General features: G+C 49.2%; 1 protein-coding gene across 2 annotated transcripts in view; it reads right to left on the reverse strand.

The window, feature by feature from the left end:
* Positions 1 to 23,624, reverse strand: part of LOC122541479 (carcinoembryonic antigen-related cell adhesion molecule 6-like) — a 163,129-nt gene that overhangs the window by 133,655 nt on the left and 5,850 nt on the right. For both annotated transcript variants that reach the window (XM_043678276.1, XM_043678277.1), the window contains exon 2: positions 10,767 to 11,019. In XM_043678276.1, coding sequence (XP_043534211.1) covers positions 10,767 to 10,827 — 61 coding nt within the window. In that variant the 5' untranslated portion in view covers positions 10,828 to 11,019. The remainder of the gene's footprint in view (positions 1 to 10,766; positions 11,020 to 23,624) is intronic.

Genomic DNA, 23,624 nt, shown 5'->3' on the forward strand with positions numbered 1-23,624 from the left:
ACTGTCGCAAAATATTTATTTAGTGCTTCCCCTATCTCCTCTGACTCCACACACAACTTCCCACTACTACCCCTGATTGGCCCTAATCTTACTCTCATCATTCTTTTATTCCTTAAATACCTATAGAAAACCTTAGGGTTTACCCTGATCCCTACCCGCCATCAACTTCTCATGTCTCCTCCTAGCTTTTCTGAGCTCTCTCTTTAGGTCTTTCCTGGCTACCTTGTAGTACTCAAGTGCCCTAACTGAGCCTTCACATCTCATCCCAACATAAGCCTTCTTCTTCCGCTTGACCAGAGATTCCACTTCCTTCGTAAACCACGGCTCCCGCACTCTACAGCTTCCTCCCTGCCTGACAGGTACATCTAGGAAACATAGAAGCTTTTCCTTGAATAAGCTCCACATTTCTAATGTGCCCATCCCCTGCAGTTTTCTTCCCCATCCTATGCTTCCTAAATCTTGCCTAATCGCATCGTAATTGCCTTTCCCCCAGCTGTAACACCTATCCCTTTCTATCACTAAAGTAAACATAACAGAATTGTGATCGCTATCACCAAAGTGCTCACCTACTTCCAAGTCTAACACCTGGCTGGGCTCATTACCCAGTACCAAATCTAATGTGGCCTAGCCCCTTGTTGGCATGTCTACATACTGCGTCAGGAAGCCCTCCTGCAGACACTGGACAAAAACTGACCCATCTATAGTACTTGTACTGTAGTGTTCCCAGTCAATATTTGGAAAGTTGAAGTCCCCCATGACAACTACCCTGTCTCTCTCACTCCTATCGAGAATCGTCCTTGCTATCCTTTCCTCTAAATTTCTGGAATTATTCGGAGGCCGATAGAAAACTCCCAACAGGGTGACCTCTCCTTTCCTCTTTCTAACCTCAGCCCATACTACCTACTTGACGATTCCCCAAACATCCTTTCTGCAACTGTTAACTGTCCTTGACCAACAATGCCACACCTCCCCCTCTTTTACCATTTTCTCTGTTCTTACTGAAACATCTACAATTTTGGTTCCCATCCCACTGCTGGATTAGTTTAAACCCACCCCAATAGCCTTAGCGAATCTCCCCCCCCCAGGATATTGGTACCCCTCTAGTGAGCGGCACGGTGGCACAGTGGTTAGCACTGCTGCCTCACAGCGCCAGAGACCCGGGTTCAATTTCCGCCTCAGGCGACTGACTGTGTGGAGTTTGCACGTTCTCCCTGTGTCTGCGTGGGTTTCCTCCGGGTGCTCCGGTTTCCTCCCACCATCCAAAGATGTGCAGGGTCAGGTGAATTGGCCATACGAAATTGCCCGTAGTGTTAGGTAAGGGGTAAATGTAGGGGTATGGGTGGGTTTCGCTTCGGCGGGTCGGTGTGGACTTATTGGGCTGAAGGGCCTGTTTCCACACTGTAATCTAATCTAAATCTAAATCGAGTTCAGATGAAGACCATCCTGCTTGTAGAGGTCCCACCTACCTCAGAAAGAGCCCCAATTATCCATGAATCCAAAACCCTCCCTCCTGCACCATCCCTGTAGTCGCATGTTCAACTCCTCTCTCTCTCTATTCCTTGCCTCACCAGCATGCGGCACGGGCAACAAACTCTGTTCGTCCTAGCTCTAAGCTTCCAACCCAGCTCCCTGCTTTTCTGCCTTAAATCCTCATCTTTCTTCCTACCTGTGTCGTTGGTGCCTATGTGGATCACGACTTGGGGCTGCTCCCCCTCCCCCTTAAGGATCCCCAAAACACGATCAGTGACATCACGAACCCTGGCATCTGGGAGGCAACACACCAACCATGAGTCTCTCTCATCCCCACAGAACCTCCTATTTGTCCCCCTAACTATGGAGTCCCCAATGACTACTGCTCTATTCCTCTTCCCCCTTCCCTTCTGAGCAGCAGGGACAGACTCTGTGCCAGAGCCCTGTGCCCCACTGCTTTCCCCGGTAAGTCATCCCCCCCCAACAATATCCAAAACGGTATACTTATTGTTGAGGGGAATGGCCACAGGGGTTCCCTGCACTGCCTGCCGGTTCCCTTTCCGTCCCCTGACTGTAACCCATCTGTCTTTTTCATGTACCCGAGGAGTGACTACCTCCCTGTAACTCCTCTCAATAACCCCCTCTGCACCATGAATGATCCAAAGTTCATCCAGCTCCAGCTCCAGTTCACTAACGTGGTTTTCGAGGAGCTGGAGTTGGATGCACTTCCCGCAGATGTAGTCAGCAGGGACACTAGTGGTGACCCTTACCTCCCACATTCTGCAAGAGGAATATTCAACTGCCCTAACCTCCATTCCCACTATTCTAAATTCCCAAAGAGACTATTGAAAAATAAGGAATAAAAAATAAACTAGTTACCTTACCAATCTGGCGCACAGAACCTTTTTTTTTGGTTAGAGGAGGAGGATGGGTGGGAGACATTACCCGAGTAGTGTTTCGGGTAACGCAACCACACAAATATATGACTTCCCAGAAGTCCTTCGCTCCTCCCTCGCACCTCTTAGCAAATGGAGGCCCCTACGCCGAAGTAAGGTTTTTAAACAGTTTGACTCACCTTCCCAGAAATCCTTCACTCCTCCCTTGCACCTCTTGGCAAAAGAGAGGCAAAAGACATTGGACCACTGGAAAAATAGTCATGGGGAACAAAGTAATGGCTGAGGAACTGAAGAAGTACTTTGCATCAGTATTCATGTTGGAAGACATGAATAATATCCCAAAACTTCCATTGAGTTGGGGGGGGGAATGTTGCGTGGGGGCAGAGGTAAATGTAGTGGCCATCACCATGGAGAAGATGCTGGAAAAATTGAAAGGTCTGAAGGTGATTATATCATCTGGAGCAGATGGACTACACCCCAGAGTTCTAAAGGAGATAACTGAAGTTATAGTGAAGACGTTAGTAATGATCTTTCAGGAATCACTGGCATCAGGGAGGGTGCCAGAGGACTGGAAAATCGTAAATGTACCCTCCCTGTTTAAGAAGTGAGAAAGACAATTGATGGTAAATTACAGGTTGATTAGCCTGACTTCAGTCATTGCTAAGAGTTTGGAGTCCATTGTGAAGGATGAGATTTCTGAACATTTGGAAGTGCATGGTAAAAGAGAGCAAAGACAGCATGGTTTCACCAAGGGGAGGTCATGCCTGACAAATTTGCTATAATTCTTCAGGGAGGTAACAAGCAGGTTAGACCAAGGACATCCAACGCATTTTATCTACTTGAACTTCCAGAAGGCCTTTGGCATCATGCCGCACAGGAATCTGCTGAGTAAGATAAGGGCCCATGGTGTTACAGGCAAGATACTAGCATGGATAGCAGATTGGCTTTCTGGCAGAAAATAGAGTGGGGATAAAATGATTCTTCTCAGAATGGCAGCTGGTTACATAGTGGTGTTCCACAAAGGTGAGTGTTGGGACTACAACTTTTCACTTTGTACATTAATAATCTTGATGAGGGAACTGAGGGCATTCTGGCTAAGTTTGCAAAGGATACAAAGATAGGTAGTGAGACAGGCAGTATTGAGGAGGTGGGGAGGCTGCAGAAGGATTTTGACAGGTTAGGAGAGTGGGCAAGAATCCTAGAATCCCTACAGTGTGGAAACAGGCCATTTGGCCCAAGTCCATCCTCCGAAGAGGAAGTTGTGAAACCTATCAGCTATGTTTGAGTGGTGGAGCAGACTTGATGGGCTGAATAGCCTAATTCCAGCTCCTATATCTTATGGCCTTATATGTTTGGATTTCCAGAGTGCCTTTGACAAGGTGTTACACAGGAATCTGTTAAATAAGATAAGAGCCCATGGTATTAAAGGCATGGATAGAGGATTGGCTGACTGACAGAAGGCAGACAATAAGGATAAAGCATCCTTTTTCAGGATTGCGACTGGTGACTAGTGGAGTTCCATAATACGTTCACAACCTGTACGAAGGAATTGAGGGCACAGATAATAAAAAGACAGATGGAGGGACAGTAGTGTTGAGGAAGTGGGGACAGGCTAGGAGAGTAGGCAAAGAAGTGGCAGATGGAATACAACGTGGAAAATATGAGGTTTTGCACTTTGGTAAGAACAATAGAGGTGTAAAATATTTTCTAAGCGGAAAAAGGCTACGGTTAAAATGATTTGGATTTCCAAATTCAGGATTCTCTTAAAGTTAACATGCGGGTTCAGCTGCCAGTTTGGAAGAAAAATGCATTCATTTCGACTGTACAAAAGCAGGAATATGATGTTGAGGCTGTTTAAGATTCTGAGCAGACAGCATTGAAATATTAAGTGTCCTTTTGAACCCAATATCTAAGCAAGAATGTGCTGACATAGGCGGGGGGCGCGGTGCCTGTCCAGAGGAGATCCACAAGAATGATCCTAAGAATATACACTTGTCATAACAGGAGTGGCTGAGGACTCTGGATCTGTACTTAATGGAGTTTAGAAGGATGAATGAAGGGGGTTATGACTGAACTGCCCGGAAGGTAAATTTCCCTCTTAAAGACTTACCTTGTGAATCAGCGGCCTCCATTTGCAGCAGCGGGATCTGGGAGAGCGCAGACCAGGAGACAGCCGGGAAGGTAAATTTCCCACTTTAGACTTACCTCATGAATAGACAGAGCGAAGCTCAACAGGAGTGGACAAGGACACGAGGATTGCTGGGAACATGAACTGATATACTTGCGGTGTGGATAAAACTGAAAGACTACATGTGTAGTGTCTCCTACCCATCTCCCTCTTCCTCTAACCAAAAAAAACCATGTGTGCAGGGTTGGTCAGGTAAGGCTTTTCTTTCATTCATTAACCTATGCTGGAAATTTAGAACGGGGGGATGGAAGCTGGTGCAGTTGCATGCTCTTCTTGCAGGATGTGGGAAGTAAGGGTCAGCACTGGTGTCCCTGCTGTTTTTGCCCGTGAGAAGTGCACCTCACAGACTGCATCAGAGAAGTGGAGCTGGAGCTGGTTGAACTTCGGATCATTCGGGAGGCTGCAGGGTGTGGAATTATAGGCAAGTAATCACACCTAAATTACAGGATAAAGTTAGCTGGGTGACCATCAGGAGAGGGAAGGGGAATAGGCAGACAGTGCAGGGATCCCCTGTAGCCATTCCCTTCAATAATAAGTATACCGTTTTGTATACTATTGGTGGGGATGACCTACCAGGGGAAAGCCATAGCGGCCAGGTTTCTGCAACTGAGCCTAACTCTGTGGCTCAGAAGGGAAAGGAGGAGAATAGGAGAGCGATGGTGATAGGAGATTCAATTGTGGGAGGAACAGACAGGATATTCTGCAATCACGAGCGAGACTCCCGGATGGTATGTTGCCTCCCGTATGCCAGAGTAAGGGATGTCTCAGATCAAATTTACAGGATTCTTCAGCGGGAGGGAGAGCAGCTAGAAGTCATGGACACATCGGTACCAATGATATAGGCAGGGAAAGGAATGAGGACCTCAAAGGGGAATTTGGGTGTTACATTGGAAGCTGGAAGCAGGATGAGTAGAGTAGTAATCTCAGGATTGCTATCAGTGCTACATGCTAGTGAGGTGAGAAATAGAGGGCAAGTGCAGGTGAACACGTGGCTGCAGGGCTGGTAATATCCTGAGCAGGAGGTTTGCTATACCTCTTCGGGAAGATTTAAACTAGATTGGCAGAGGGTGGGAACCTGCGCTACAGATCACATTATGGAGAAGGTAATGAACAGCCAGATACAGCATGCAGAGAGTCTGTGAGAAGGGATAGGCACTTGATAGGGAAAAGGTAAGCCAGTGTGATGTGTTGAAATGTGTATATTTTAATTCAAGAAGTATCAGGAATTTAGAGGTGAACTTAGAACATGGATCAGTACTTGGAACTATGATGTTGTGGCCATTACGGAGCCGCGGATGTCACAGGAGCAGGAATGGTTGTTGGATGTTCCAAGGTTTAGATGTTTCAAAAGGAATGGGGGAGAAAGGTAAAAGAGGTGGAGGAGTGGCATTGCTAATAGGGATAGTATCACAGCTGCAGAAAGAGAGGTCGTCGAGGAGGGTTTGTCTACAGAGTCAATATAGGTGGATGTCAGAAACAGGAAAGGAGCAGTCAATTTATTGAGAGTTTTCTACAGAATGCGCAATAGCAAGAGACACAGAGGAGCAGATTGGGAGGCAGATTTTGGAAAGATGTAGAAGTAATAAGGTTGTTGTCATGGGTGACTTTAACTTCTTTTGTATTGATTGGAACCTTCTTAGTTCAAATGGTTTGGATGGAGCAGTTTTTGTTAGGTATGTCCAAGAAGGGTTCCTGACTCAATATATAGATAGGCCAGCCAGAAGGGAGGCATATTGGATTTGATGCTTGGCAATGAACCATGCCAGGTCTCAGATCTCTTGGTGGGAGAACATTTCAGTGATAGGGATTGCAATTGCCTGACTTTTGCTATACTCATGGAGAGGTATAGGAGCAGATAGTATGGGAAAGTATTTAATTGGGGTGGGGGGGGAATTACAATGCTATTAGGCAGAAACTGGGGCACCTTAATTGGGAACAGATGTTCTCAGTGAAAAGCACGACAGAAATGTGGAGGCTGTTTAGGAAGCACTTGCTGATAGTGGTGAATAGGTTTCTCCCACTGAGGCCAAGGAAGGGATGGTAGGTTGAAAGAACCTTAGGTGACAAGTAATGTGGAACATCTAGTCAAGAAGAAGAATGAAGATTACTTAATGTTGAGGAGGCAAGGATCAGATTGGGCACTAGAGGGTTACAAGGTAGCCAGGAAGGAACTGAAGAATGGACTTAGGAGTACGAGAACGGGGCCTGAGAAAGCTCCAGCAGGTAGAATTGCACAGTGGCTCAGTGGTTAGCACTACCACCTCACAGCTCCAGGGACCCAGGTTCGACTCTAGCCTCGGGCAACTGTCTGTGTGGAGTTTGCACATTTCTTCCCGTGTCCGTGTGTGTTTCCTCACACAGTCCAAATATGTGCAGGTTAGGTGAATTGGCCAAGTTAAAGTGCTATCTCCAGCATCTGCAATCATCACTTTCTCCTAATGCTTCTCCAGAAAGCCCTGATTAGACCACACTTGGAATATTGTGTTCAGTTCTGGTCACATGAGACATGAGATAGCTTTGGTAAATAGAACTAAGGAGAATCCAAAGAGTTTTTACAAATACATAAAGGACAAAAGGGTAACTAGGATGAGAATAGTGCCCCTCAAAGATCATCAAGGCGGTCTTTGTGTGGAGCCACAAAAAATGAGGGAGATACTAAATGAGTATTTTGCATCAGTATTTACTGTGGAAAAGGATATAGAAGATATAGACTGCAGGGATACAGATGGTGACATCTTGCAAGATGTCCATATTACAGAGGAGGAAGTACTAGATGTCTTGAAACAGGTAAAGGTGGATAAATCCCTAGGACCTAGAACTCTGTGGGAAGCTAGAGAAGTGATTGCTGGGCCTCTTGCTGAGATATTTGTATCATCGATAGTCACAGGTGAGGTGCCAGAAGATTTGAGGTTGCCACTGTTTAAGAAGGGTGTGCAATTCTGGTCTCCTTCCTATTGGAAAGATGTTGTGAAACTTGAAAGGGTTCAGAAAAGATTTACAAGGATGTTGCCAGGGTTGGAGAATTTGAGCTATAGGGAGAGGCTGAACAGGATGGAGCTGTTTTCCCTGGAGTGTCGGAGGCTGAGGGGTGACCTTATAGAGGTTTACAAAATTATGAGGGGCATGGATAGGATAAATAGGCAAAGTCTTTTTCCTGGGGTTGGAGAGTCCTGAACTAGAGGGCATAGGTTTAGGGTGAGAGGGGAAAGATATAAAAGAGACCTACGGGGAAACGTTTTCACACAGAGAATGGATAGCCAGAGACTTTTTCCCAGACTTTTTCCAAAGGTGGTAGCTTTGGAAAGGGTTCAGAAGAGATTTACTAGGATGTTACCTGGTACTGAGGGAAGGTCTTACGAGGAAAGGCCGAGGGACTTGAGGCTGTTTTTGTTGGAGAGAAGAAGGTTGAGAGATGACTTAATTGGGACATATAAGATAATCAGAGGGTTAGATAAGGTGGACAGTGAGAACCTTTTTCCTCGGATGATGATAGCTAGCACGAGGGGGCATAGCTTTAAATTAAGGAGTGATAGATATAGGACAGAGACTTTTTCCCAGGGCGGAAATGGCCATCATGAAGGGGGGTATAATTTTAAGGTGATTGGAGGAAGGTTTTGGGGAGATTTCAGAGGTAGGTTCTTTACACAGAATCGTGGGTGCATGGAGTGCACTGCCAGCAATGGTAACAGAGTCTGATACATTAGGGACATGTTAGTAACTCTTAGATAGGCACATGGGTGATGGTAAAATCAAGGGAATGTAGATTAGTCTGATGTTAGAGTAGGATAAAAGGTCGGCATAACATCGAGGGCTGAAGGGCCTGTACTGTTCTATGTTCTTGAAACCCATAGAGTCCTGAGAGGCCTCGATAGAGTGCAAGTGGAGAAGACATTTTCACAGGTAGGAGAGGCTTGGACCTGAGGTCACAGCCTCAGAGTGAAAGGGTGACCCTTTAGAACTGGGATGAGGAGGAATTTCATTCAGCCAAGTATGGAAAATCTTGCATTTCTTTACTGCAGAAGACTGTAGAGGCCAAGTCATTGAGTACCTTTAAGGTGGTGATATATGGTTTCTTGGTTAGCAAGGGTATCAAGAGTCATGTGAAGAATACAGGAAAATGGGGTTGAGAAACATATCAGCCATGTTCTAAGGTTGCACAGACTCAACAGGCCGGATTTAGCTGCTGTACCTCATGCTCTTATTCTCTACACGTGGTTGTTTCCGACCCAAGCTGTATAAAACTCTGGTGCAGCCACACTTGGAGTATTGCATGTAGTTCTGGTCACATTATAGGAAGGATGTGGTAGCTTTGGAAAGGGTTCAGAAGAGATTTACTAGGATGTTGCGTGGTATGGGGGGAAGGTCTTACGAGGGAAGGCCGAGGGACTTGAGGCTGTTTTCGTTGGAGAGAAAAAGGTTGAGAGGTGACTTAATTGGGACATATAAGATAATCAGAGGGTTAGATAAGGTGGACAGTGAGAACCTTTTTCCTCAGATGATGATAGCTAGCACGAGGGGGCATAGCTTTAAATTAAGGAGTGATAGATATAGGACAGGCATCGGAGATAGTTTCTTTACTCAGAGTAGCAGGGGCGTAGAACACACTGCCTGCAACAGTTGTCGACTCGCCAACTTTAAGAGCATTAAAATGGTCATTGGATAGACATATGGATGAAAATGGAATAGTGTAGATTAGATAGACTTCAGATTGATTTCACAGGTCGGTGCAACATCAAGGGCCGAAGGGCCTGTACTGCGCTGTAATGTTCTATCATCTTTTCCATCTCTCTTGCTTTTCCAAAAGGTCGAATATCGCTGACTGCTCATTTCCCTGTTTTGATCTCCTTGTAACAATGTTTCCATAATGGCTGAGATCATATTCATTTTCCTCAGTTGGTGCTGACAATTCATCTATTTTATTCCAAATACATGCATTGTGATTCAAACCCTTTAAATTTGTTCAATTGTCAAATTGACCGACACTTTTAAACTTTCATGGTGTAAAATGACATTCACACATTTAGTCCCTTTTTATTTTCTGGTAACAATCAGCCCTACCACTAACTTGCAAAGCACCATCTTGCATTTTAGTACAACAAACAGGGTAGGGCTTATACAAACAATGGGACGGCCTTGGGCAGTGTTGTAGAACAGAGGGACCTAGGGACCTTGGGGTGCAGATACATAATTCTTTAAGGTTTGCATCAAATATAGACAGGATGGTTAAAAACGCATTGTTTGCTTTCATTGCTCAGTGCTTTGAGTATAGGAGTTAGGAGGTCATGTTGAAGTTGTACAGGACATTGATAAGGCCTCTTCTGGAATGCTGTGTCCAGTCTTGGTCACCTGGTTACAGGAAGGATATTATCAAGCTGGCATGTGTTTGGAAGAAATTTACCAGGATGTTGCCAAGTATGGAAGGTTTGAGTTATAAAGAAAGGCTGGATAGGCTGGGACTTTTTTCACTGGAGCGTAGGAGGTTGACAGGTGACCTTATAGAAGTTTATAAAATTATGAGAGGTACAGATAGAGTTAATGGTAGTTGTCTTTTCCCTAAGATGGGGGATTTGAAGACTGGGGGCACATTTTTAAACTGAGAGGAGAGATATTTAAAAAAGACATAAGAGGCAAACCTTTTACACAGAAGATGGTTTGTATGTAGAACAAACTTCCTGAGGGAGTGGTGGATGCAGCTACAATTACAACGTTTAGATGACATCTGGATAGATATATGAATGGAAAAGGCTTGAAGAGATATGGTCCAGGAGCAGGCAGATGGGACTAGTTTAGTTGGGATTATGTTCAGCATTACTGGTTGGACCAAAGGATCTGTTTCCGTGCTGTATGACTCTATGACTCTAAAGCATAAGTCACGAGTGTGATGGAATACTCCCCACTGGCCTGGATGCGAGCAGCTTTAACAACACTCAAAACACTTGACACCATCCTGGGACAAAGCAGCCCACTTGATTGGCATCACATCTACAAATATCCACTCCCTTCACCACTGACACTCAGTAGCAGTAGGATGTACCATGTACACAATGCACTGCAGAAATTCACCAAGGCTCCTTAGACTGCACCTCCAAACCCACAACCACTACCATCTAGGACAAGGACAGCAGATACATGGAACACCACACCCTATTTATTCTCAAAACTCTTTAACGTAGACCCACTTCTAGTGTAAAAAAGAAGTAAATCAGTTTTACCTTCTAATTCACTCAGATGACGCCATATGAAGAGAAATGCAAGGACAAAATAAATCTTCATGTCACTGTGAACACCCAGTGGATTCAATGTAAGATCAACAGTAATCTCAAGGAGCACGCACAGGTTACAGAGATGGTATCCTGTCAAAAATGACTCAACACAATCCCAATCACTTTCTTCTCCAATTCTGCTGGACCTGACACTGAGCACACTGTAACCCAGGGAAGAAGAGTCTTCAGACAGCACCAGAATCTGAAGAGAGAAACATGATGGATTATTCATAGATAGCTCAGAGAGAGAGAGAGAGAGAGAGTGTGTCTGTGTGTGTGTGGGAGAGAGAGAGAGAGAGAATAGTGAGACACCATGTCAGTCATTCACAAACAACTGAAAGAAAGACCAGTCCCACTCAATCCATAATCAATTAATATCCCGCAGAGTCAAATCCCACTCACTCCCCCAACTCTTTTATGTCCCCCACAGTCTAATCACACTCACTCCACAAACGCTTTAATATCTGATCACACTCACTCTCACACTCACTCACAATCACTCAACAAATGCTTTAATATTCCCCACAGTCTAATCTTCTTCATTCCCAAACTCTTTAATATGCTACAAGATAATCCCAGTCACTTCGCAAACCCTTTAATGTCCCACACAGTTTAATCTTGTTCATTCCCAAATCCTTTAATATCTCAGAAGGTCCACTGTTTATCTGACTTATCCATCAAATTTGATCCCACTCACTTCCCTTACCCTTTAACAACCGCTCAAACTAGTCCCATTCATTCCCAACAATTTAATATTCGTCTTCCAATCTCATTCACACCCCAAACCATTTAATATCCCCCACAACTGAAGCCCGCTCATTCACAAAGCCTTTGATATACCACTCAGTCTCATTCCAATCATACTCAAACCCTTTAATGTCTCAGTCTAATTCCACTCACTCCACAAACCCTTTAGTATCTCATCCAGTCTAATCTCACGATGCACAATTTTTTTAATGGTCACAGCCTAATCCCACTCATTCAGTACACTTTAATATCCTATGCACTCCTCTGGCCCTTTAATATCCCCCAATCTAAACCCACTCAGTCCCCACAGTTATCCACTCTTAAACATTCCATGCATTCAATTCATTCCCCGACTTGGCATGGATAGGATAAATAGACAAAGTCTTTTCCCTGAGGTCAGGAAGTCCAGAACTAGAGGGCATTGGTTTAGGTGAGAGGGGAAAGATATAAAAGAGACCTAAGGGGCAACTTTTTCATGCAGAGGGTGGTACGTGTATGGAATGAGCTGCCAGAGGGTGTGATGGAGGCTGGTACAATTACAACATTTAAGAGGCATTTGGATGGGTATATGAGTAGGAAGGGTTTGGAGGGATATGGGCCAGGTGCTGGCAGGTGGGACTAGATTGGGTTGGGATATCTGGTCGGCATGGACGGGTTTCCATACTGTACATCTCTGTGACTCTATGACTCTTTAATATTTTCCAGACTAATCCAATTTATTCCCCAAATCTTTAATATCTTTTTTTTTTAGATTAGATTACATTACAGCGTGGAAACAGGCCCTTCGGCCCAACAAGTCCACACCGACCCGCCGAAGCACAACCCACCCATACCTCTACATTTACCCCTTACCTAACACTACGGGCAATTTAGCATGGCCCATTCACCTGACCTGCACATCTTTGGACTGTGGGAGGAAACCGGAGCACCCGGAGGAAATCCACGCAGACACGGGGAGAACGTGCAAACTCCACACAGTCAGTCGCCTGAGTCGGGAATTGAACCCGGGTCTCAGGCTCTGTGAGGCAGCAGTGCTAACCACTGTGCCACCGTGCCGCCCTTAGTCTAATTCAACTCAATCACTAAATCCTTTAATATTCCCAGTCTAATCCCGATCACTCCCCAAAACCTTTCATATCCTACAGTCGAATTTCACTCTCCAACCCTTTTAATATCTCACACTGTGTAATCTCACGCACTCTCCAATCCTTTACATATCCCACAGTCTAATCCCATTCATTTTCAAATCCTTTTAAAATCTGCAGTCTAATCTCAATCATTCTCCAATCCTTTAATGTCCCTCAATCTAATCCCACTAACTCTTCAACCACTTTAATGTTACAACAGTCCACTCCCACTCATTCCCCAAATTGCTAAATCCCCCAGTGTAACTCCACTAATTCCCTTGACTTTTTAATATTCCCCAGTCTAATTCCACTCATTTTCCAAACCATTTTACATCCCACAGTCTAGCTCCACTCACTCCCAATCTTTTCATATCATTCAGTCTAATTCCACTCACTTGCCAAACCCTTTCATATCCTATAAATTGTAATCCTATTCATTTTGGAAGCCTTTAATATCCCAGACAGACAATCAAGCCCAAACTCTTTAACATCGTAGTATAATCCCATACATTCCATAAACCCCTATTATCCCAGTCTTATCCCACTCACTTGCCAAATCCTTTATTATTCCCCACTCCATTCCCACACATTTCCCTGACCCTTTATATTCCCAATTTATAAATTGACATGTGCAATATGGGTGTCACTGCCTGGCCAGCATTTATGCCCCATCCTTAGTTGCCCATAAGAAGATGATCGTGCCTTCTTAAACCACTGCAATCCATATGCTGTAGGTAGAACATCATGTTCAGAGGGAGGAAGCGACCTAGCGACACTGAAGGAATCAGGATTTCCAAGTTTGGATCTTGTGACTTTGAAGGGAAGGTGCAGTGTTCCCATGCATCTGCTGCCCTTGTCCTTCCAGATGGAAATGGCTGTGGTTTTGGAAGCAGCTGTTTAAAGAGCTACTCACTGCAGAACCACAACCAACTCCTTATGTGCTTGGTATGACTCCAACCAGTTTGCTCCCTCATTCCCAATGACTGCAACTTTGCTAGGGCTCCTTGGTGCCACACTCAGTCGAATAAGACCATAAGCTAAAGCAGAATTAGGCCATTCACGTCTGCTCCACCATTCAATCATGGCTGATATATTTCTTAACCCTATTTTTGTGCCTTCTCTCTGCAACCCCTGATTCCTTTACTAATCAAGAACCTATCTATGTCTTAAATACACTCAATAACCTGGCCCCACAACCTTCTTTGGGAATGAGCTACACAGATTTACCATTTCTGGGTGAATAATTTCCTCCTCACCTCAGTTCTAAAGGATTGTCCTTTCACTCAAAGGCTGCACCCTTCGGTCAGTTTCTCCTACTCGTGGAAACATCTTCTCCACATCTACTCTAGTCACACCTCTAAGTATTCTGTAAGTTTTAAAAAGATGCCCCTTCATCCTTCTAAATTCCATTCCCAGGATCCTCAATTGGTCCTCATATAACAAGCCCTTCATCCCCAAGATCAATTTTGTAAATCTCATCTGGACCCCCTCCAATGCCAACACATCTTTCCTTATATATGGAGCTCAAACTTGTTCGCAACATTCCAAATGCAGTCTGACTAGAGCCTTTAACAGGCTCAGCAGTACACCTCTGCTCTTGTATTCCATCGATCTTGAATTTGCTTTCCAAACTGCTAATTGAACCTGCATGTTAACCTTAAGAGAATCCTGAACTAGGACTCTCAAGTCTTTATGTGCTTTAGATTTCTGAAGCCTTTCCCCATTTAGAATGTAGATGATTCCTCAATTTTTCCTTCCATTGCACAGAGTTATAATCATAGAGATGTACAGCATGGAAACAGATTCTTCGGTCCAACTCATCCCAACCCAATCTAGCCTCATCTGCCAGCACCTGGCCCATTTCTCTCCAAACCCTTCCTATTCATATACCCACCCAGATGCCTTTTAAATGTTGCAATTGTACTAGTCTCTGCCGCTTTCTCTGGCAGCACATTCCATACATGTACCACTCTCTGTGTGAAAAGGCAGCCCTTTAGGTTTCTTTTATATCTTTCCTCTCTCACCCTAAACGTACGCCCTCTAGTTCTGGACTACTCCACCCCAGGAAAAAGACCTTGCCTATTTATCCTATCCATGCCCCTCATGATTTTATAAACGTCAGTAAGGTCACCCTTCAGCCTCTGACACTCCAGGGAAAACAGCCCCAGCCTGTTCAGTCTCTCCCCATAGCTCAAATTCTCTAACCCTGGCAACATCCTTGTAAATCTTTGTTGAACCCTAGAAAGGTGACCAGAATTGCATGCAATATTCCAACAATGGCCTAACCAATGTCCTGTTCAGCAGCAACATGACTTCTCAACTCCTGTACTCAATACTCTGACCAATAAAGGGAAGCATACCAAATACATTATTCACTATCCAACATTATAGTCAATGTCACTTCTCTGCCCAAATGCATTCTTCATATTGAGGAGGGAATCTGCCTTTTCACCATCACGGGATCAGTTTTTTTTGGTTTCTGGGTCAGATTATTAGGTTTCCCGCCCCGGTGTGGGTGATCTGGTCTCGGTGATCCCCTAGGTGATCTGGTCCCAGTGATCCCCGCCGGGTGATCTGGTCCCAGGGATTGCCCCACGGTTGATCTCGTCTCGGTATTCATCCCCCCCCCCCCCGGTTGATCTGATCCCGGTGATTCCCCCCAGGTGATCTGGTACTGGTGATCCCTCCCCTGAGTGATCTAGTTCCGGTGATCTCCACCGGTTGATCTGGTCCCAGTAATCCCCCCGGTTGATCTGGTCCCGGTGATCCCCGGGTAATCTGGTCCCAGTGATCCACCACCCAAGTGATCTGGTCCTGGTGATCCCCCGGGTGATCTGGTCCTGGTGATTTCCCCCCAGGTGATCTGATCCCAGTGATCCCCACCCGGGTGATCTGGTCCCGGTGATCTGGTCCTGATGTTTCCCCCAGGTGATCTGATCTCGGGGATCCCTCCCCCGGGTGAACTGTTCCCAGTGATTCCCCCACTCCAAGTGATCTGTTCCCAAAGATCCCCCTGGGTGATCTGTTCCCGGGCATCCCCCCAGGTGATCTGATCCCAGGGATCCCCCCGGGTGATCTGGTCCTGGTGATCTACCCCCTGGGTGATCTGGTCCCAGTGATCCATTTCCCCGAGTGATCTGGTCCCAGTGATCCCCCCGGGTGGTCTGGTTCCAGTAATCCTCCCCAGGTGGTATCGTCTTGGTGATCCCCCGCCCTGGGTGATCTGGTCCTAGTGATCCCCCTGGTAATCTGGTCCCGGTGATCCCCAGGTGATCTTATCCCAGTGACCCCCACTGGGTGATCTGTTCCTGGTGATCCCCCTGGGTGATCTGGTCCCAGTCATCCCCACTGGGTGATCTGGTCCTGGTGATCCCTTCCCTGGGTGATCTGTTCCCAGGGATCCCTCCGGGTGATCTGGTCCCAGTGATCCCCCGGTTGATCTGGTCTCAGGAATCCCCCGGTTGATCTGGTCCCGGTGATCCCCGGGTAATCTGGTCCCGGTGATCCACCACCCAAGTTATCTTGTCCTGGTGATCCCCTGGGTGATCTGGTCCTGGTGATTTCCCCCCCAGGTGATCTGATCCCAGTGATCCCCACCTGGGTGATCTGGTCCCGGTGATCTGCCCCGTCGGGTGATCCAGTCCTGATGATTCCCCCCGGGTGATCTGATCCCGGGGATCCCTCCCCCGGGTGAACTGTTCCCTGTGAATCCCCACCCCAAGTGATCTGTTCCCAAAGATCCCCCTGGTTGATCTGTTCCTTGGCACCCCCCTCAGGTGATCTGGTCCCAGGGATCCCCACAGGTGACGTGGTACAGGTGATCCACTCCTGGCTGATCTGGTCCCGGTGATCCACTTCCACGGGTGATCTGGTCCCAGTGATCCCCCAGGGTGATCTGATCCCGGTGATCCCCACCTGGGTGATCTGGTCCTGGTGATCCCACCGGGTGATCTGATCCCAATGATCACCCGGGTAATCTGGTCCCGGTGGACCACAGTTGATCTGGTCACGGTGACTCCCCCGGGTGAACTGATCCTGATGATCCCTCGGGTAATCTGGTCCCGGTGAGCCACCCCCCAGGTTATCTGGTCCCGATGATCCACACGGTTGATCTGGTCACGGTGATCCCCAAGGGTGATCTGGTACCAGTGATCCCCCTGATGATCTGATCCCGGTGATCCCCAATCAGATTATCTGGTCCCGGTGATCCCCCAGGGTGATCCTATCCCGGTGATCCCCTGGGTGATCTCATCCTCGTGATTCCCCAGGGTGATCTGATCCCGGTGATCTGCCCCCTCGGGTGATCTCGTCCTAGTGAATCCCCCTGGTGATCTGATCGTGGTGATCCCAAGTGATCTGGTCCCAGGGATCCCTCCCCGGGTGAACTGTTCCCAGTGATCCCCTGCCCATGGTGATCTGTTCCCGGTGATCCCCCGGGCGATCTGTTCCAGGTGACCTACCCCCCGGGTGACCTGGTCCTGGGGATCCCCCAGGTGATCTGGAACAGGTGATCCACCCCCTCTGGGTGATCTGGTCCCAAGCAATCCACCCCCAGGTGATCTGGTCCCTATGATCCACCTCCCCTGGGTGATCTGGTCCAGGTGATTCAATCCCTCCGGGTGATCTGGTCCCGGGGCATCCCCCGGGTGATCTGGTCCCGGTGAACCACCCCCGGGTGATCTGGTCCCAGTGATCCCCCGCCCCAGGTGATCTGGTCCTGGTGATCCCCCGCCCAGGTGATCTGGTCCCGGTGATCCACCCCCAGGTGATCTGGTCCCAGTGATCCCCCGCCCCAGGTGATCTGGTCCCAGTGATCCACCCCTCCCGGGTGATCTGATCCTGGTGATCCCCGGGTGATCTGGTCCCTGTGACTCCCTCCAGGTGATCTGGTCCCGATAGAACATAGAACATAGAACAATACAGCACAGAACAGGCCCTTCGGCCCACGATGTTGTGCCGAACATTTGTCCGAGCTTAAGCACCTATCCATGTACCTATCCAATTGCCGCTTAAAGGTCACCAATGATTCTGACTCTGCCACTCCCACAGGCAGCGCACTCCATGCCCCCACCACTCTCTGGGTAAAGAACCTACCCCTGACATCCCCCCTATACCTTCCACCCTTCACCTTAAATTTATGTCCCCTTGTAACACTCTGTTGTACCCGGGGAAAAAGTCTCTGACTGTCTACTCTAGCTATTCCTCTGATCATCTTATAAACCTCTATCAAGTCACTCCTCACCCTTCGCCGTTCCAATGAGAAAAGGCCTAGCACTCTCAGCCTATCCTCGTTTGACCTATTCTCCATTCCAGGCAACATCCTGGTAAATCTCCTCTGAAGAAGGGCTTATGCCCGAAACGTCGATTCTCCTGTTCCCTGAATGCTGCCTGACCTGCTGCGCTTTACCAGCAACACATTTTCAGCTATCCACCTGAGTGGCAACTTTCAAAGATCTATGAACATAGACCCCAAGATCCCTCTGCTCCTCCACCTTACTAAGAACCCTACCGTTAACCCTGTATTCCGCATTCTTATTTGTCTTTCCAAAATGGACAACCTCACACTTGGCAGGGTTGAACTCCATCTGCCACTCCTCAGCCCAGCTCTGCATCATATCCAAGTCCCTTTGCAGCCGACAACAGCCCTCCACACTATAAACAGCAGAGGACCCAGAACTGATCCCTGCGGAATTCCACTTGTAACTGGGCTCCAGGCTGAAATCCCTCGGGTAATCTGGTCCTGGTGAGCCACCCCCACCAAGTGATCTGGTCACAGTGATCCCCAAGGGTGATCTGGTCCCAGTGATCTGCCCCCTCGGGTGATCTGGTCCTGGTGACTACCCTCAAGTGATCTGATCCCAGTGATCCTCCCTAGGCGGTATAGTCTCGGGGATTCCCCCCGGGTGATCTGATCCCCGGCATTCGCCCCGGGTGATCTGGTCCCGGGTGATCTGGTCCCGGTAATCCCCCCGGGTGATCTGGTCCTGGTGATCCCCCCGGGTGATCCGGTCCCGGTGATCCCCCTGGGTGATCTGGTCCCGGTGATATCCTTGGTGATCTGGTCCCGGGTGATCTGGTCCCGGTTGATCTGGTCCCGGTGATCCCCCGGGAGATCTGGTCGCAATGATCCCCCCGGGTGATCTGATCCCCCTGGTAATCTGGTCGCTGTGATCCCCCCTGGGTGATCTGGTCCCGGTGATCCCCCCAGGTGATCTGGTCGCGGTGATCCCCCCGGGCGATCTGGTCCCGGTGATCCCCCGGGTGATCTGGACCCGGTGATTCCCCCTGGGTGATCCGGTCCCGTGTGATCTGGTCCCGGTGATCCCCCACGGGTGATCTGGTCCCGGGTGATCTGCTTCCCGGTGATCCCCCGGGTAATCTGGTCCAGGTGATCCCCACCCCGGCTGATCTGGTCCTGGTGATCCCCCTCGGGTGATCTGGTCACGGTGATCCCCCAGTTGATCTGGTCCCGGTGATCCCCCCAGGTGATCTGGTCCCGGTGATCCCCCCAGGTGATCTGTTCCCAGGTGATCTGGTCCCAGTGATCCCCCCGGTTGATCTGGTCCCGGTGATCTGTTCCCAGGTGATCTGGTCCCAGTGATCCCCAGGGTGATCTGGTCCCAGTGATCCCCCCAGGTGATCTGATCCCGGTGACCTCCACCCCGGCTGATCTGGTCCCGGTGATCCCCCGGGTGCTCTGGTCCGTGTGATCTGGTCCCGGTGATCCCCCGGGTGCTCTGGTCCTGGTGATCTGGTCCCAGGTGATCTGGTCCCGGTGATCCCCCCGGGTGATCCGGTTCCGGTGATCCCCTGGTTGATCTGGTCCCGGTGATCCCCCCAGGTGTTCTGATCCCACGTGATCTGGTCCCAGTGATCCCCTGGGTGATCTGGTCCCAGTGATCCCCTGGGTGATCTGGTCCCGGTGATTCCCCCCGGGTGATCTGGTCCAGGTTGATCTGGTCCCGGCGATCCCCCAAGTGAGCTGGTCCCGGTTGATCTGGTCCCGGTGATCCCCTGGGTGATCTGGTCCCGGGTGCTCTGGTCGCGGTGATCCCTCCGGTTGATCTGGTCCCGGTGATTCCCCCCAGGTGATTTGTTCCCAGGAGATCTGGTCCCGGTGATCCCACTGCATGATCTGGTCCGAGGATCCCCTCCCGGGTGATCTGGTCCCGGTGATCCCCAGGGTGATCTGATCCCGAGGATCCCCCGGATGATCTGGTCCCGGTTGATCTGGTCCCGGTGATCACCCAGGTGATCTGGTCCCGGACATCCCCCCCGGGTGATCTGGTCCCGGACATCCCCCCCGGGTGATCTGGTCCCGGTGCCCCCCCCCGGGTGATCCGGTCCCGGTGACCCCCCCCTGGTGATCCGGTCCCGGTGACCCCCCCCGGGTGATCCGGTCCCGGTGACCCCCCCCGGGTGATCCGGTCCCGGTGACCCCCCCCGGGTGATCCGGTCCCGGTGACCCCCCCCGGGTGATCCGGTCCCGGTGACCCCCCCCGGGTGATCCGGTCCCGGTGACCCCCCCCGGGTGATCCGGTCCCGGTGACCCCCCCCGGGTGATCCGGTCCCGGTGACCCCCCCCGGGTGATCCGGTCCCGGTGACCCCCCCCGGGTGATCCGGTCCCGGTGACCCCCCCCGGGTGATCCGGTCCCGGTGACCCCCCCCGGGTGATCCGGTCCCGGTGACCCCCCCCGGGTGATCCGGTCCCGGTGACCCCCCCCGGGTGATCCGGTCCCGGTGACCCCCCCCGGGTGATCCGGTCCCGGTGACCCCCCCCGGGTGATCCGGTCCCGGTGACCCCCCCCGGGTGATCCGGTCCCGGTGACCCCCCCCGGGTGATCCGGTCTCGGTGACCCCCCCCGGGTGATCCGGTCCCGGTGACCCCCCCCGGGTGATCCGGTCTCGGTGACCCCCCCCGGGTGATCCGGTCCCGGTGACCCCCCCCGGGTGATCCGGTCTCGGTGACCCCCCCCGGGTGATCCGGTCCCGGTGACCCCCCCCGGGTGATCCGGTCTCGGTGACCCCCCCCGGGTGATCCGGTCCCGGTGACCCCCCCCGGGTGATCCGGTCTCGGTGACCCCCCCCGGGTGATCCGGTCCCGGTGACCCCCCCCGGGTGATCCGGTCTCGGTGACCCCCCCCGGGTGATCCGGTCCCGGTGACCCCCCCCGGGTGATCCGGTCTCGGTGACCCCCCCCGGGTGATCCGGTCCCGGTTGGTGTCTGAGATAGGGGTGCGTGCTGGGAGTCTTGGTGGGGGTGACTGGGTGAAGGTTGCAGTCTCAAGAAGGAAAACACTTAAAGGTATGGAAGTGGAGGGGTCAGGGGCAGAGTGAGGTCTGGCAGAGGTGCATGGGGGAGAGCAAGAGCCTGTGTCTGAGGAGGAGCGGGTCCTGAGGGGGGAGTGGTGGTCCGAGAGGTATATCTGAGGGAAGGGGCAGAGCCTCAGGAGGGGGAGGAGTCTTCAGCCAGGGGAATGACCTGGTGGAGTGTGCAGAGCCTTAGGGGAATTGATGAAGAGGTGGGTCATTGCTTTTCTAAGGGAATGAGTGTATTTAGGATATACCTTGTAGAAAAGCTAAAGATGTGCTTGTGGCACATTGGTCATGTCCATACCCCTGAATTGGGAGGCCTGTGTTCAAGTCTCAACTGCTCAGGAGTGTGTAATGACATTTCTGAACAAGTTGACGAGAAAAGTAAGTTAATTATAAACTAAAATAGATAAGGGAGAACAAGTGAATTTGGTATACTTGGATTTTCCCAAGGCTTTTTGGCATGAATCAAGAATTGCTTAACAGACAGAAGACGGAGAGTGGGAATTAATTATTACTTTCACTAGTGATAAGCATACTACCAGGATCAGTGCTTGGGCCCTAGCCATTTATGATATTTATAAGTGACCAAGAGGTGGGAACCAAATGCAACATTTCCAATGTTTCCAGATTTGAAACATTAACTCTGCTTTACCCCACAGTGTTTTTGCAACATTTGCAAGTTTATTGACAACACAAAATTGGATGGGATTGTGAGTTGTCAATAAATGCAAGGAGGCTTCAAGGGGGCAAACATATGGCAGATTCATACAACATAGCGAAATTTGAAGATATGTACTTTGGTGTAAACAAAAAGAAAGGAAGAGTATTATTTCAATATATTGTACAAAGAGATTTGGGTGTTGCTGTATACCAATCAATGAAAGTGACAGACAGAAAGGGATGTGTAATAGGCAGTTGGGAAGGCAAATGTGTATGACCTTCGCTGCAAGAGGATTGGAGTTCATAAGTCAGGATGTCTTACTACAGTGATGTAGGACCTTGATGAGACCGCACCTGAGGTCCTGTGCACAGTTTTGTTATATATGCAAGGTCATGCCTCACAAACCTTATTGAGTTCTTTGAGAAGGTGACCAACCAGGTAAATGAGAGTAAACCGGTTGATGTAGTGTATATGGATTTCAGCAAGGTGTTCGATAAAGTTCCCCACGGTAGCCTATTGTACAAAACGCAGAAGAATGGGATTGTGCGAGATACAGCAGTTTGGATCAGTAATTGATGGAAATGTGTTGCTGGAAAAGCGCAGCAGGTCAGGCAGCATCTAGGGAACAGGAGAATCGACGTTTCGGGCATTAGCCCTTCTTCAGGAATGAGGAAAGTTTGTCCAGCAGCTAATGCCCGAAACGTCGATTCTCCTGTTCCCTAGATGCTGCCTGACCTGCTGCGCTTCTCCAGCAACACATTTCCATCCCAGAAATTGATATCCCTGATATCTGTCCTAAATCTATTACCCTTCAATTTAAAGCTATGTCCCCGTGTGTTAGCCTTCATCATCGGATGAAAAAGGCTCTTACTGTCCACCCTCCAAAGTGTAACCCACCCCTCTCTGACTAATGCACCCAACAACTATGGACAATTTAGCATGGCCAATTCACCTGACCTGCGCATCTTTGAGTGGGAGGAAACTGGAGCAAACTCCACATAGACAATCACCCAAGGCTGGAATCAAACCTGGGACCCTGGCACTGTGAGGCAGCAGTGCTAACCACTGAGCCACTGTGCCACCTTGGACAGACAAAAGAGTGGATAATGATCCGGTTAGAATAATTGTTAATGGAGGCTGTTAGTGGCTAACAATAGGCAGTCTGCAAAGGCGGACTATGTGCTAACAAGGCCTGGTGTATAGGGTTGAGTTGAGAATTAGGACGTGGGAGAGTTCAGGACCTTAATTTATTGATATTGATATTGTGTCCAGAGGACTACAGAGTCCTAAATGAAAAATGATGTGTTGTTCCTGATGGTCAGGGAAAAGAGTCGTGTGTTCAAGTGGCAGGCAACTGGACATTAAGGGTCTTTTTTGCAGGCAGAATGTAGATGTTCTGCAAAACTGTCACCAGTCTGCACTTTCTCTCCCCAGTGTAGAGGAGACCACATTGTGAGCAATGAATGCAATAGACTTGATTGTGTGAAGTGTAAGTATAGTGCTGCTTCACCTGGAAGGTACATTTGAACCCTTGGATACTGAGGAGGGAGGAGATAAATGGGCAAGTATTACACATTCGGTGATTACAGGCGAAGATGCCATGGGATTGTGAGGGGGTGTTGGGAATTAAGGAAGAGTGGACAAGGGTGTCCCAGAGGGAATGGTTCCTGTGGAAGGTGGAGGAGAGAGAAGAGGGGAATATGCATCTTCCAAGAGGTAATGGAAAAGGCATCCCACCTTCTGGATGTGGCTGCTGGTGGGATGCTAGGTATGGACAAGGTCTATCGCTGTTGCGGGAGAGAGGAGAAGGTTGGAACTGTGGGAGATGGGTCAGACCTGGTTGGGCACCCTGTCAACAATGGTCCTGGGAATTTTCAGTTGAGGAAGAAGGATACTTCAAAGGTCATTCCTGAAGAAGGGCCTGTGCCCGAAACGTCGAATCTCCTGTTCCCTGG

Source organism: Chiloscyllium plagiosum, chromosome 37 (genome assembly GCF_004010195.1).
Source record: "Chiloscyllium plagiosum isolate BGI_BamShark_2017 chromosome 37, ASM401019v2, whole genome shotgun sequence".
Classification (NCBI taxonomy): Eukaryota; Metazoa; Chordata; class Chondrichthyes; order Orectolobiformes; family Hemiscylliidae; genus Chiloscyllium; species Chiloscyllium plagiosum.